The sequence below is a fragment of the Pungitius pungitius genome, chromosome 10, assembly GCF_949316345.1.
Source record: "Pungitius pungitius chromosome 10, fPunPun2.1, whole genome shotgun sequence".
Classification (NCBI taxonomy): Eukaryota; Metazoa; Chordata; class Actinopteri; order Perciformes; family Gasterosteidae; genus Pungitius; species Pungitius pungitius.
In genome coordinates this window covers 3,904,545-3,917,838 of record NC_084909.1, presented here as the reverse complement: position 1 = coordinate 3,917,838, position 13,294 = coordinate 3,904,545, and the positions used below count along the sequence as shown (strand labels likewise).

Sequence of the window (13,294 nt, the reverse complement as noted above, 5' to 3'; positions counted from 1 at the left end):
GTGAGCAACGCCGGCTACTAACCGAGCGAGTGTGTGTGAGACCCATGACCTTCTCCTGGTTCCAAGCCGTTCTGTTTTCATTGCAGAAAACCTACCGGCAGCATCCGGACAAAGTGAAGTTCACTCAGGTGGTGGATTCTCCGGTCCAGCTTCAGGCCGCCATCAACGCCAAGCAGCTGAGTGACGTACGTAGGCGCCCCTCCGGAATATCCACTTCCTAACGGAAACCCAATGCCAACAGATGGTTGAATCAATTCATTCAAATCAGATGAAAGTGCAAAATATGGATCGTTATAATATAAAACTATTATAACGATCACTTCTGTTATTTTAACAGTACCAGCTTGTGACCTTTAATGCTTTATATTTGCTTTTACATTTGTTATATACTAAACTGACTTGATGAAACACCATCAATTATTATAATTAAGAGCAAGTCAAGGGAAAACTATTCCAAAGCAGAGGATGTAAACTTCTTTAACAAAGTAAGATATTGTAGGTAATCACTTTTAGTAGCGTAGTAAAATCAGAGTTATATGAGAGGAACTCATACAGACAAAATTGGTTCATTTAAACTTTGTTGTGAGCGTCATATTTTCATAAATATTGTCCATTTATTTCCAGTCACTGTCAATTACGGGGGGGGGGGGGGGGGGGGAGGCGCACAGATAAAACACTGCTGCCCTCCAGTGACAGAAGTCACATATCACCATCATTACAATCATGTTTAAATATGCAAATGAGACAGCAACAGTTACGTTCATTTGTTGAATGAAAGAGATATCAACATGATGCCTTATATCATTAAAACAGAAGATGTCCAATAAATGTTTTCTTTTCTCCAGCCTGGAAGAAGATGAGTGATGGAGGAAAATGAGCAGTGCATCAAGGAGGGTTTGATCATAACTCCATGACTGTTTTCTCTTCATTGCAGCTGAACTACAAAGCAAAGTACGAGGACACCAAGTTTAAGAACTGCCTCCCCCCCGACTACCCCTTCTTCATCCAGTCCAGAGTCAACGCCTTCAACCTCAGCGACGTGAGGACATCCCCCCCAACTTACAACCGCCGCCATCTTCGATTTGTCTTTTAATTTTCCCGACTCCGTCTTTTCAGAACTGTTACAAGTACGACTGGGAGAAGTCCAAAGCCAAGAAGTTCGAGGTTCGGGGCGACGCCATCTCGATCCTCGCGGCCCGCGCTCACACCAACATCGCCAGCGACGTAAGTCTCTTTCTCCTCCAGCACGTCGCTTTATTGACCAGCTCATCGATCGCCATGTCCACGCTCCCCGCAGGTCAAATACAAGAAGGAGTACGAGAAGAACAAGGGCCAGATGGTCGGAGCGCTCAGCATCAACGACGACCCCAAGATCCTCCACTCCGTCCACGTGGCCAAGATCCAGAGCGACGTGAGTCCTTTGTCACCCAATCAAGAGAGAGCTGAGGAAGAACACATTGATAACGCCAGAAGGAGACAAAAGATCAATCGTTAATTAACAGGCTCACTTAACTCTTCTCAATGAAGCGTCCTGTGCTCTGTGTTCACACCCTCATGTTCAGTCACAGGTTCTCTGGTCACATGACTGCTCATCAACCATATCTTCATCGTTTCACCAAGGGGCTCAGAATAAAATGTTTTTAGAGAATCTGGTTAAAGTAAAGAATTTAAAGGAGACAGGGTGAATAAAACTGGGACGAGGGTAAATTGACCACATTGACCATCAACATTTAAAAGTTTTCCACTTTTCCGTTTTTAACATCAATCCATCGGAGCTGAAATGAGAGCCCAACAATCTGTCCGATGTGTCCACAGCGTGAATACAAAAAGGACTACGAGAAGATAAAGACCAAGTACCACGCGCCGCTCGACATGATGTCGGTCACTTTGGCCAAGAAGTCGCAGGGCATCGCCAGCATGAAGGGCTACCGCAGCATCAGCACCAACTTCTTCCTCCCCCCCGACAGCGTGCTGATGGAGCTGGCCAAGAAAGCCAACACCATCCAGAGCGACGTGAGTACAGGCCGAGCTCCCGCCGCGCGGTTCTGATCCCCCGCGATCAATAGACTGAGTGACATCGTTTCATTCACAGAATGACTACAAGTCGGACTACAACAGCTACACCAAGGGCTCGCCGTGGATCCCCTTCGGCTGCCTGGAGGTGGAGAAGAACAAGAAAGCCGCTGAGATCCTGAGCGAGGTATGCGCCGCACCCCGGTCCTCCCCCCCCCCCCCCCCCCCCTCGCGCCCCCCGTGTCATTCAATCACTTTGTGACGGTGCGGGTGTGCTTGCTTCCTGCAGAGAAGATACAGAAAGCACCCCGACAAGATCCCCTTCACCTCCATTGACGACCACCCCGTGATGATGCAGGCCAAAGTCAACCAGCTCCAGAGGAGCGACGTGAGGCGACCGACCACACACCCTCAGGCTCTTTTCTCACGTCTACTGGCTGAATTGTTACTGTGTTTTGCTTCCAGTTGTTCTACAAGAGAGGCCTGGAGAAGATCCACCAGAAGTTCTCTCTGCCGGCCGATCTCCCCGAGTTCGTCCAGGCCAAGTGCAACGCCTACAACATCAGCCAGGTGAGAAGAGCTCTCTTTTTATAAAATCAAATGAGTATTCTTTCATAGCTAGGGATGGGTAGTGTTAGATTTGATTCATTCTTAATACAATCAATGAAAAGAAGAATCAACATTTGGGATTCACTTGGCAGGCTGAAGTCGACTTTGATGTGGAGACAACATTTTAATTTGACTAATTTGACTTAATTTGAATGTTTGGTTGTGTGTGGTTGTTGTGGTTCTCATATCTGTATTCTGTGATTTCAGAACTACTACAAGCTTGCCTGGCAGGAGTTGATTGCCAAAGGTTACGACCTGAAGCCTAACGCTATCTCCATTGTTGCTGCCAAAGCTGCCCAACACGCTGCCAGTGACGTAAGTTCTATTGCAACGTCATACCACACTGACGTACCTTTTGCATTAAATAATGGATAATTAGAGACTTTTTATGCCCTTTAATTTGTAGGTCCAGTATAAAAAGGCTTACCAGAAGGCAAAGGGCCACCATGTTGGCTTCCGCAGCATCCAGGACGACCCCCTGCTGGTCCACTACATGGGGGTGGCCAAGATGCAGAGCGAGAAGAACTACAAGAAGGACTACCACAAGTCCAAGCTGAAGTACCACACCCCGGTGGACATGATGAGCGTGGTCCAAGCCAAGCACGCCTCGTCTGTGCAGACCTACACAGGCTACAAGCAGCCCAACCACAAGTACTTCCTGCTGCCCGACGCCATGAGCCTCGGCCTCGCTCGCAACATGAACTACAACGCCAGTGATGTGAGTTCATTTCAGGGACTTTGGAGTCTGAATGGAGGGAAATGCTTGAAGTGCTTCTGCAGGGCTGATACTCGTACTCTTTTTCTCTCCAGTATAACTACAAACTGGACTACGAGACCTCGGTCAAGGGAATCGGCTGGGTTCCTATTGGTTCCCTGGATGTGGAGAAAGCCAAGACGGCAGGAGCAGCTCTGAACGAGTCAAAGTACCGCCAGCACCCAGACACCTTCAAGTTCACCAGCACCATTGACTCCATGAGCATGGAGCTGGCCAAGACCAATGCCAAGATCATGAACACGGTGAGAAGGAGCAAACATTGTGAATCTCAGGATTTTAAGTCTTTAAATTGCTCTCTGGAATAGAGATGAAAGCAATCTCTTCATTTTGATTGTGCAGAAAGAGTACAAGGCCAGCGGAGAGAAGTTCATGCACACGTACCATCTTCCTGCTGATGCTCCCGAACTGATGCAAGCCCGATACAACGCCGTCAACATCAGCAAGGTCAGCTGCAGACTCCAGCGTGGAACGCATGAAGAAATTAAACAATTTGTTGTATTTCTCACGCTTCACTCATTTTGTTTAGAATTACTACACCTATGCTCACCGTCAAGATCTGCTCAAAGGCCATCATGTGAAGGAAGACGCTATCTCCATTGTGGCAGCGAGAAGTTCTAGAGACATTGCCAGCGATGTAAGTTGTGAATACGATTCAAATGTAGTACAATTCAATGTCAGCTCAGTCCTTGCAGACAAATGAAAGAGTGAAAATGCAGTTAAAATTTAGTTAACTTGTTCCCAGTTTAACAGTCTGTTTAAAATGTATTTCTTTTACATGTGACAAACAGTATGATTTACTTTGTGAGGAAAGGAAGTTAGAGGTTAAAAGAAAGTGTGAGTTAAAGTCCCAATCATATCTTTAGACAATGTTATCAAAAGATTTCTTTCACATTTCCACCCTTATCTATACTATTAAAATTTTACATGATGTGAGCAAATGCAATGTGTTTTCTTTGTACAGTACAAGTACAAGCGGGCTTACGAGAAGGCCAGAGGCCACCACGTGGGCCACCGCAGCATCCAGGACGACCCCCTGCTGGTCCACTACATGGAGGTGGCCAAAATGCAGAGCGAGAGGAACTACAAGAAGGACTACCACAAGTCCAAGCTGAAGTACCACTCCCCAGTGGACATGGTGAGCGTGGTCCAAGCCAAGCAGGCCTCTGCTGCCCAGACTATGACGGGATACAGGAAGATCCCTCACAACTATCTCCTCCTGCCTGACAACTTGCACCTGCAGCGGTGCCGCAGCATGATGGAGATTCAGAGCGACGTATGTATTGAATACACAGAGAGACAGTTAATACATCTGGGAGCTTTTTGAACATGTTTTTCTTGTTAAACTCACAGAATGTCTACAAGTCGGATTACAATAACTACAGTCGAGGCTGTGGCTGGGTCCCCATCGGCTCTCTGGATGTAGAGAAGGCCAAAGTTGCCAGAGCTGCGCTGGCAGAACATGGCTACCGTCAGCATCCCAGTACTCTCAAATTCACCAGCAAGACCGACGCCATGAACACGGCTTTGGCTCTGGCCAACACCAAGCACATGGACAACGTGAGAATTTTGCCCCGCTTAAGATCTGTTGAAATATCGATGCACATCGGACTGAAACTCCTCTTTGAAGAACAACAATTCAACGTGTCCCTTTCCCTTCTTTGCTTCCCTCTAGGCTTCATACAGAGCGTCTGGAGAGAAGTTCAAGCACACATATCATCTGCCAGCAGACAGCCCTGAGTTCCTTCAGGCCAAGTTCAACGCCCAGACGCTCAGCAAGGTCCGAGCACAATGTAGCTTATGAAAATGAAAATCTAAATTATAATGCCAAATGTATCAGACTCAACTGTGCACAAACACATGGTCATAACTGCTGTTTACCCACAGAGTCACTACAAGCACAAGTGGCTGGCAGATATTGCCAAGGGATACGACATGAGGACTGATGCTATTTCTATCCTGCACGCCAAACAAGGAAGACATATTGCCAGCGATGTATGTAAACCACAAAATTTAGCCCTTTTTTCCATTTCGCTGAAACAGTCATCTACAGGAAACTCACTTGTGTTCTTACTTCTATCAGGTCCAATACAAGAAAGCTTACGAGAAAGCCAGAGGCCACCATGTTGGCTTCCGCAGCATCAAGGACGACCCCCTGCTGGTCCACTACATGGAGGTGGCCAAGATGCAGAGCGAGAAGAACTACAAGAAGGACTACAACAAGTCCAAGCTGAAGTACCACACCCCAGTGGACATGATGAGCGTGGTCCACGCCAAGCAGGCCTCTGCTGCCCAGACTATGATGGGATACAGGAAGATCCAGCACAGTTACTCTCTGCTCCCTGACGCCATGAACCTGAAGCTGGCTCGCACCATGAACGTCCAGTGTAGTGATGTGAGTTTACTATGTCCAGCTGTGCTGCGCCCACAACAAATGCATCTGTTTGTGACTCAAATAGATCCTAATAATCTCGTTGCGATCCTTTCACTACATTTTGTATTTCTTCTTTAGTGGGACTACAAGTCTGAATATAACAGCTTTATCCGAGGTACTGGATGGGTCCCCATTGGCTCAATCGGAGTTGAGACCGCTAAAATTGGAGGTCAGATTCAGAGTGACAATCGCTACCGCACTCATCCATCCACCTTCAAGTTCAGCAAGCTGATGGACTCCATGGACCTGACCCTGGCTACCGCCAACAACCAGATCATGAATAAGGTGGAGCATTCGTGTAGTATAGGGGTCAGAAAATATGACATATGATCTTGTTCGTAAGTTCGATCATTGGTTTGTTTGTCTTTACTCACAGAAAGCATACTCTGCAAAATGGGAGAAGGACAAACTGACCGTCCACGTCATGCCAGATGCTCCGGAGATTGTCCTGGCCAAAGCCAACGCCCTCAACATGAGCAATGTAGGGCGTTAGATTACAAATATGTAGATATGGATAATGATTGACTTTTATTTGATTCAAATGAATCTCTTTTGACAGAAACTTTACAAAGCTGGTGTTTTGGAGATGGCCAACAAAGGCTACCACCTCAAGGGTGATGCTATCCCAATTTTGGCCGCAAAGTCCGGTACCAACATCGCCAGTAATGTAAGTTGAAAATAGATTTCTGTACCAAAATCAATAAGTTTATCTAATACAATCCATCATGCATTGTAAACAAGTGTCTATCCACCGTCTCAGTACAAGTACAAGCTGGCTTACGAGAAAGCCAGAGGCCACCATGTTGGCTTCCGCAGCATCAAGGACGACCCCCTGCTGGTCCACTACATGGAGGTGGCCAAGATGCAGAGTGAGAAGAACTACAAAAAGGACTACAACAAGTCTAAGCTGAAGTACCACTCCCCAGTGGACATGGTGAGCGTGGTCCAAGCCAAGCAGGCCTCTGCTGCCCAGACTATGATGGGATACAGGAAGATCCAGCACAGTTACTCTCTGCTCCCTGACGCCATGAACCTGAAGCTGGCTCGCACCATGAACGTCCAGTGTAGTGATGTGAGTTTACTATGTCCAGCTGTGCTGCGCCCACAACAAATGCATCTGTTTGTGACTCAGATAGATCCTAATAATCTCGTTGCGATCCTTTCACTACATTTTGTATTTCTTCTTTAGTGGGACTACAAGTCTGAATATAACAGCTTTATCCGAGGTACTGGATGGGTCCCCATTGGCTCCATCGGAGTTGAGACCGCTAAAATTGGAGGTCAGATTCAGAGCGACAATCGATACCGCACTCATCCATCCACCTTCAAGTTCAGCAAGCTGATGGACTCCATGGACCTGACCCTGGCTACCGCCAATAACCAGATCATGAACAAGGTGGAGCATTCGTGTAGTATAAGGGTCAGCAAATATAACATATGATCTTGTTCGTAAGTTCGATCATTGGTTTGTTTGTCTTTACTCACAGAAAGCATACTCTGCAAAATGGGAGAAGGACAAACTGACCGTCCACGTCATGCCAGATGCTCCGGAGATTGTCCTGGCCAAAGCCAACGCCCTCAACATGAGCAATGTAGGGCGTTAGATTACAAACATGTAGATATGGATAATGATTGACTTTTATTTGATTCAAATGAATCTCTTTTGACAGAAACTTTACAAAGCTGGTGTTTTGGAGATGGCCAACAAAGGCTACCACCTCAAGGGTGATGCTATCCCAATTTTGGCCGCAAAGTCCGGTACCAACATCGCCAGTAATGTAAGTTGAAAATACATTTCTGTACCAAAATCAATAAGTTGATCTAATACAATCCATCATGCATTGTAAACAAATGTCTATTCACCGTCTCAGTACAAGTACAAGCTGGCTTACGAGAAAGCCAGAGGCCACCATGTTGGCTTCCGAAGCATCAAGGACGACCCCCTGCTGGTCCACTACATGGAGGTGGCCAAGATGCAGAGTGAGAAGAACTACAAAAAGGACTACAACAAGTCCAAACTGAAGTACCACTCCCCAGTGGACATGGTGAGCGTGGTCCAAGCCAAGCAGGCCTCGGCTGCCCAGACTATGGCGGGATACAGGAAGATCCAGCACAGCTACTCTCTGCTCCCCGATGCCATGAACCTGCAACTGGCTCGTAACATGCAGATCATTGCCAGCGACGTATGTAGAGAGTCTTGCTTTCATCATCTTAAATGTGCAATTATTCCGTAGATTTCCAAAGCTCTGCATTGCTGTGCTGCATGAATGTACTTTGTTGACATTGTCCCTCAGAACCAGTACAAGAGTGAATATGACAGCTACATAAAGGGAATAGGATGGGTTCCCATTGGTTCGTTGGATGTTGAGAAAGCAAAACTAGCTGGAAAGATCTTAAGTGAGGCCCAGTACCGTCAGAATCCGAGCAAATGGAAATTCACCAAGGACATGCACTCCATGGATCTGACGCTGGCCTCCGCCAACAACCAGATAATGAATAAGGTAAAGGCTGGGACTAGCTGTGAAAACCATGTATATGTGTAAGATATTACTGCCTTGTATAAGAAATGAGGACTACTTTTATGCTTTCAGCAATCCTACATCACCGCCTGGGAGAAAGACAAGACTTCAATCCACATCATGCCTGATGCAATGGACATTGTTCTCGCCAGAGGAAACAAGAAGAACGTCAGTGAGGTACAGCGGGATGACTTCATTATTCCTCACAACCGTCACACTGTTTTCTTGCTCCATCATGATTTGCAATTTAATGTCTATATTTCAAAGCATCTATAAACATTATATAGACAAATTAACCAGAAATTAACCATTGTCAAAGTATCTCAATCAATCTATCATCAATCTTAACACTGTTAATAGATGCTGGTTAAAATGGTAAAAGTGTCTCTTTCATTTGAAAAGAATATTTTTTCTCTCTCTGTTCAGAAACTGTACAAATTGGACAATGAGCTGTCCAAGAAGAAGGGCCATAATCTCCGGGGTGATGCCATTGCAGTCCAAGCTGCCAAAGCCTCCACAGCTATAGCTAGTGATGTACGTCTCTGCGGAGTTATTCTCATACTCTACCTTTTGAATATCATTAATTACGGTTCCCCTCCTTTGACAATTACTTTTCCAGTACAAGTACCATGCAGGGTACCGTAAGCAGGTGGGCCACCACATCGGCGCTCGTTGCGTCCAGGACGACCCTCTGCTCGTGCTGGCTCTCAACTCGGCCAAGATCGCCAGCGACGCCCTGTACAAGAAGGACTTTAACAAGTCCAAGACCAAGTTCAACCTGCCGGTGGACATGATGGCCTTTGAGCTGGCCAAGAAGAACCAGATCCAGGTCAACCACGCCCACTACATCACTCGCCTCCACAACTGGACGTGTCTGCCGGACTCCACTGATGTGGTCCAGGCCAGACGTGCTTATGAAATAATGAGCGATGTGAGTGTGAATCCTTGACTTCATTTTGTAGGAAGTATCACAAATACAAATGTTCTTTTTTGAAGTGGTGGAGCCTCTTGTTTCATAATGTACCCTTTCTGTTTGGTCCAGGCTGTGTACAAGGAGGATCAGAAGATGATGCAGGGCATCGGGTGGGTGCCTATAGGTTCACTGGATGTTGAGAAGGCCAAGAAAGCTGGCGAGGCCCTGAATGAGAGAAAGTATCGCCAGCCCCCCACCAACTTCAAATTCAAAATGACCACCGAAGACATGCCCATGGTGTTGGCTAAGGCCAACGCTCAGGTTATGAACAAGGTATTTCCGTAAACTTAATATCCCCTTTTAGGTTTTAAGTTAATGTTTTCATGATATTTTGAAGAATGCTATTTGGTTGAACACAGACTTTTGCTCCCATCTTTTTTGTAATGTAATGTTGATATTCATTCGATTCATTCAAACTTAATATCAGCACCAAAGGTATGGAAGCCCATATAGGACAAAACTGAAATGATAATGTAAACATAAAAATGAATTTGCTGTAAAAAATTTCACATATTAACATAACTAATATCCAATCTACTTTTACATTTTCCCATACGAGTTTGGGCGATCATATTTAAATGAACAGCTGGAAAAGAGATTGGAGACATTTTGATGCTGCTGCAGTGTAAATTGATGTGTGCTTGCTGCAAATATGGGTTTTTATACTGCTATTATTCAATGTGTTTTTTTTTTTACATTTGACGCTGTGCATTCTATTAAATTCTGTTTCCTTCCTATTTTTATTATAATGTCAAGTGTTTTGTCACATTTTTCTTGTTTTAATGTCATTTCTAAATATGTTGCCTGTTATTGCAAAGCACTCTGCTGCATTTCTTGTGTAAAAGATGCTATGAATATAAAGTGTATTATAATAACAATAACAATAATTATTATTATTATTACTACAGCAATCTTACATTCAAGCATGGGAGAAAGATAAAACCACCATTCATCTCATGCCTGATGCCATGGACGTTCAACTGGCCAAAGCAAACAAATCAAACTACAGTCTGGTGAGTCCTGCTACATCATTTTGAGAATAAGTGAAGTTGTTGTCATAGCTTCTAAAGCAACATACGTATTGTTACACCACCATTTTATAGAAGATGCTTGAGGCTTTTGTGCTTTTCCCCCTTTTTACACAGAAAATGTACAAGCAAGCCAATGAAGAAGCCAAGAAGAAGGGATACGACTTGCGTAACGACGCCATTGCTATCCTGGCAGCCAGGGCTTCCAGGGACATTGCCAGCGACGTAAAATAATTTACTTTTCCACTCAGTGCGATTAACACAAATAATACTTTTTAAGAAAAAAGGTTGTAAAAACACACAACGGAAGTTTTAAGACCATTGGATTTTATTATCAGTGTATCCATAGTTTTGTGGTCTATTGTTATGAATGTGATTAACTAAATCTTTAAAGTACGCTAACTTATGTGAGGCAAAGTCTAAATAAATATACAGCTGATGATTTATTTGCTTCACAACAACTGTAAAGATTTTAATCGGTTTCCTCATGCTTTATTTGCAGTACAAGTACCACGCAGGGTACCGTAAGCAGGTGGGCCACCACATCGGCGCTCGTTGCGTCCAGGACGACCCTCTGCTCGTGCTGGCTCTCAACTCGGCCAAGATCGCCAGTGACGCCCTGTACAAGAAGGACTTTAACAAGTCCAAGACCAAGTTCAACCTGCCGGTGGACATGATGGCCTTTGAGCTGGCCAAGAAGAACCAGATCCAGGTCAACCACGCCAACTACATCACTCGCCTCCACAACTGGACGTGTCTGCCGGACTCCACTGATGTGGTCCAGGCCAGACGTGCTTATGAAATAATGAGCGATGTGAGTGTGAATCCTTGACTTCATTTTGTAGGAAGTATCACAAATACAAATGTTCTTTTTTGAAGTGGTGGAGCCTCTTGTTTCATAATGTACCCTTTCTGTTTGGTCCAGGCTGTGTACAAGGAGGATCAGAAGATGATGCAGGGCATCGGGTGGGTGCCTATAGGTTCACTGGATGTTGAGAAGGCCAAGAAAGCTGGCGAGGCCCTGAATGAGAGAAAGTATCGCCAGCCCCCCACCAACTTCAAATTCAAAATGACCACCGAAGACATGCCCATGGTGTTGGCTAAGGCCAACGCTCAGGTTATGAACAAGGTATAAAAACATAAACCTTTCAACAAAAATGTAATGATAAAAAAAATACTGTTTAACCTTTTCTCCCTTTCTTTTGTAAAAATGGTAACTTGCAGAGTTCACAGAGATATTACGTTTTTATATCTTTGGTTTCTATGAATACAGAAAACATATGTTGAAGCCTGGGAGAAACAGAAGTCAAAGATCCACATCATGCCTGACGCTATGGATGTCCTTCTAGCCAAAGCCAACAATGTCAACTACAGCTTGGTAAGTGGAGAATAAAAAATGTAAAAGTAAATTAACTCTCATGTATGGATAATATAACAATGCTACAATTTAGTCAATTGCACTTTTTACTAAAGGCTACAAAGTGCTTTCTTAAATTAAGACTCAAAGATATTCTATATTGATTATGGATGATTTTATCTTATCAACACATATCTAATACCTCAGCCATTTTTGGAATGAAAATCCATTTACTTATGGGTTTGAGGCTTTGTGTTTGCTTACAGAAAAAGTACAAGCAGGCAAATGAAGACTCCAAGAAGAAGGGCTACGACATGCGCCAAGATGCCATTTCTGTTAAAGCAGCCAGAGCTTCCACTAACATTGCTAGTGATGTAAGTGTTTGATTTTATTTAAATTAAAAGGGACAAGTAGGTCTGCAACAACTAATCTATATATTTATATCATTTTAACCCTCCAGTACAAGTACCACGCAGGGTACCGTAAGCAGGTGGGCCACCACATCGGCGCTCGTTGCGTCCAGGACGACCCTCTGCTCGTGCTGGCTCTCAACTCGGCCAGGATCGCCAGCGACGCCCTGTACAAGAAGGACTTTAACAAGTCCAAGACCAAGTTCAACCTGCCGGTGGACATGATGGCCTTTGAGCTGGCCAAGAAGAACCAGATCCAGGTCAACCACGCCAACTACATCACTCGCCTCCACAACTGGACGTGTCTGCCGGACTCCACTGATGTGGTGCAGGCCAGACGTGCTTATGAAATAATGAGCGATGTGAGTGTGAATCCTTGAGTTCATTTTGTAGGAAGTATCACAAATACAAATGTTCCTTTTTGACGTGGTGGAGCCTCTTGTTTCATAATGCACCCTTTCTGTCTGGTCCAGGCTGTGTACAAGGAGGATCAGAAGATGATGCAGGGCATCGGGTGGGTGCCTATAGGTTCACTGGATGTTGAGAAGGCCAAGAAAGCTGGCGAGGCCCTGAATGAGAGAAAGTATCGCCAGCCCCCCAGCAACTTCAAATTCAAAATGACCACCGAAGACATGCCCATGGTGTTGGCTAAGGCCAACGCTCAGGTTATGAACAAGGTATGAAGCCATATTTAGATAACCATCTTGTATCATGTCTAACAAGTCTATTGACCACTTATTTATATAAAGAAATTACTTAGTCATAAAATAAATAAGTCAGTCCTTGTACTTTTGTTTTCCTATGACTACAGAAATCATACGTTGAAGCCTGGGACAACGAAAAGTCAAAGATTCACATCATGCCTGACGCAATGGATGTTCTTCTTGCCAAAGCAAACAATGTTAACTACAGCTTGGTAAGTGGAGATATATATAATTATGGTCATCCAACTCTCATGATGAATTACTTTCAATAATAAATTGATATTCTTAACGTATGTCGGATTAATGTGTTTGCTTACAGAAAAAGTACAAGCAGGCAAATGAAGACTCCAAGAAGAAGGGCTACGACATGCGCCAAGATGCCATTTCTGTTAAAGCAGCCAGAGCTTCCACGGACATCGCTAGTGATGTAAGTGTTTAGTTTTATTTAAATAAAAAGAGAGTAGGTCTGCAACAA

The 13,294-nt window shown here is 44.6% G+C and overlaps 1 protein-coding gene across 15 annotated transcripts in view; it reads left to right on the top strand.

Moving 5' to 3' along the window:
• The window catches only part of neb (nebulin), a 54,884-nt gene that overhangs the window by 9,514 nt on the left and 32,076 nt on the right, over nucleotides 1–13,294 (top strand). For 14 of the 15 annotated variants that reach the window (XM_062565086.1, XM_062565087.1, XM_062565094.1 and 11 more), the window contains 41 exons: nucleotides 87–185; nucleotides 935–1,039; nucleotides 1,117–1,224; nucleotides 1,298–1,411; nucleotides 1,816–2,013; nucleotides 2,093–2,200; nucleotides 2,303–2,401; nucleotides 2,479–2,583; nucleotides 2,830–2,937; nucleotides 3,029–3,340; nucleotides 3,433–3,639; nucleotides 3,737–3,841; nucleotides 3,924–4,031; nucleotides 4,359–4,670; nucleotides 4,748–4,954; nucleotides 5,070–5,174; nucleotides 5,282–5,389; nucleotides 5,478–5,789; nucleotides 5,907–6,113; nucleotides 6,205–6,309; nucleotides 6,388–6,495; nucleotides 6,589–6,900; nucleotides 7,018–7,224; nucleotides 7,316–7,420; nucleotides 7,499–7,606; nucleotides 7,700–8,011; nucleotides 8,123–8,329; nucleotides 8,420–8,524; nucleotides 8,774–8,881; nucleotides 8,967–9,278; nucleotides 9,390–9,593; nucleotides 10,229–10,333; nucleotides 10,466–10,573; nucleotides 10,851–11,162; nucleotides 11,274–11,477; nucleotides 11,622–11,726; nucleotides 11,972–12,079; nucleotides 12,166–12,477; nucleotides 12,589–12,792; nucleotides 12,927–13,031; nucleotides 13,139–13,246. In XM_062565086.1, the coding sequence (XP_062421070.1) occupies nucleotides 87–185; nucleotides 935–1,039; nucleotides 1,117–1,224; nucleotides 1,298–1,411; nucleotides 1,816–2,013; nucleotides 2,093–2,200; nucleotides 2,303–2,401; nucleotides 2,479–2,583; nucleotides 2,830–2,937; nucleotides 3,029–3,340; nucleotides 3,433–3,639; nucleotides 3,737–3,841; nucleotides 3,924–4,031; nucleotides 4,359–4,670; nucleotides 4,748–4,954; nucleotides 5,070–5,174; nucleotides 5,282–5,389; nucleotides 5,478–5,789; nucleotides 5,907–6,113; nucleotides 6,205–6,309; nucleotides 6,388–6,495; nucleotides 6,589–6,900; nucleotides 7,018–7,224; nucleotides 7,316–7,420; nucleotides 7,499–7,606; nucleotides 7,700–8,011; nucleotides 8,123–8,329; nucleotides 8,420–8,524; nucleotides 8,774–8,881; nucleotides 8,967–9,278; nucleotides 9,390–9,593; nucleotides 10,229–10,333; nucleotides 10,466–10,573; nucleotides 10,851–11,162; nucleotides 11,274–11,477; nucleotides 11,622–11,726; nucleotides 11,972–12,079; nucleotides 12,166–12,477; nucleotides 12,589–12,792; nucleotides 12,927–13,031; nucleotides 13,139–13,246 (6,891 nt within the window). The remainder of the gene's footprint in view (nucleotides 1–86; nucleotides 186–934; nucleotides 1,040–1,116; nucleotides 1,225–1,297; nucleotides 1,412–1,815; nucleotides 2,014–2,092; nucleotides 2,201–2,302; nucleotides 2,402–2,478; nucleotides 2,584–2,829; nucleotides 2,938–3,028; nucleotides 3,341–3,432; nucleotides 3,640–3,736; nucleotides 3,842–3,923; nucleotides 4,032–4,358; nucleotides 4,671–4,747; nucleotides 4,955–5,069; nucleotides 5,175–5,281; nucleotides 5,390–5,477; nucleotides 5,790–5,906; nucleotides 6,114–6,204; nucleotides 6,310–6,387; nucleotides 6,496–6,588; nucleotides 6,901–7,017; nucleotides 7,225–7,315; nucleotides 7,421–7,498; nucleotides 7,607–7,699; nucleotides 8,012–8,122; nucleotides 8,330–8,419; nucleotides 8,525–8,773; nucleotides 8,882–8,966; nucleotides 9,279–9,389; nucleotides 9,594–10,228; nucleotides 10,334–10,465; nucleotides 10,574–10,850; nucleotides 11,163–11,273; nucleotides 11,478–11,621; nucleotides 11,727–11,971; nucleotides 12,080–12,165; nucleotides 12,478–12,588; nucleotides 12,793–12,926; nucleotides 13,032–13,138; nucleotides 13,247–13,294) is intronic. The other variant, XM_062565097.1, reaches the window with a different exon arrangement.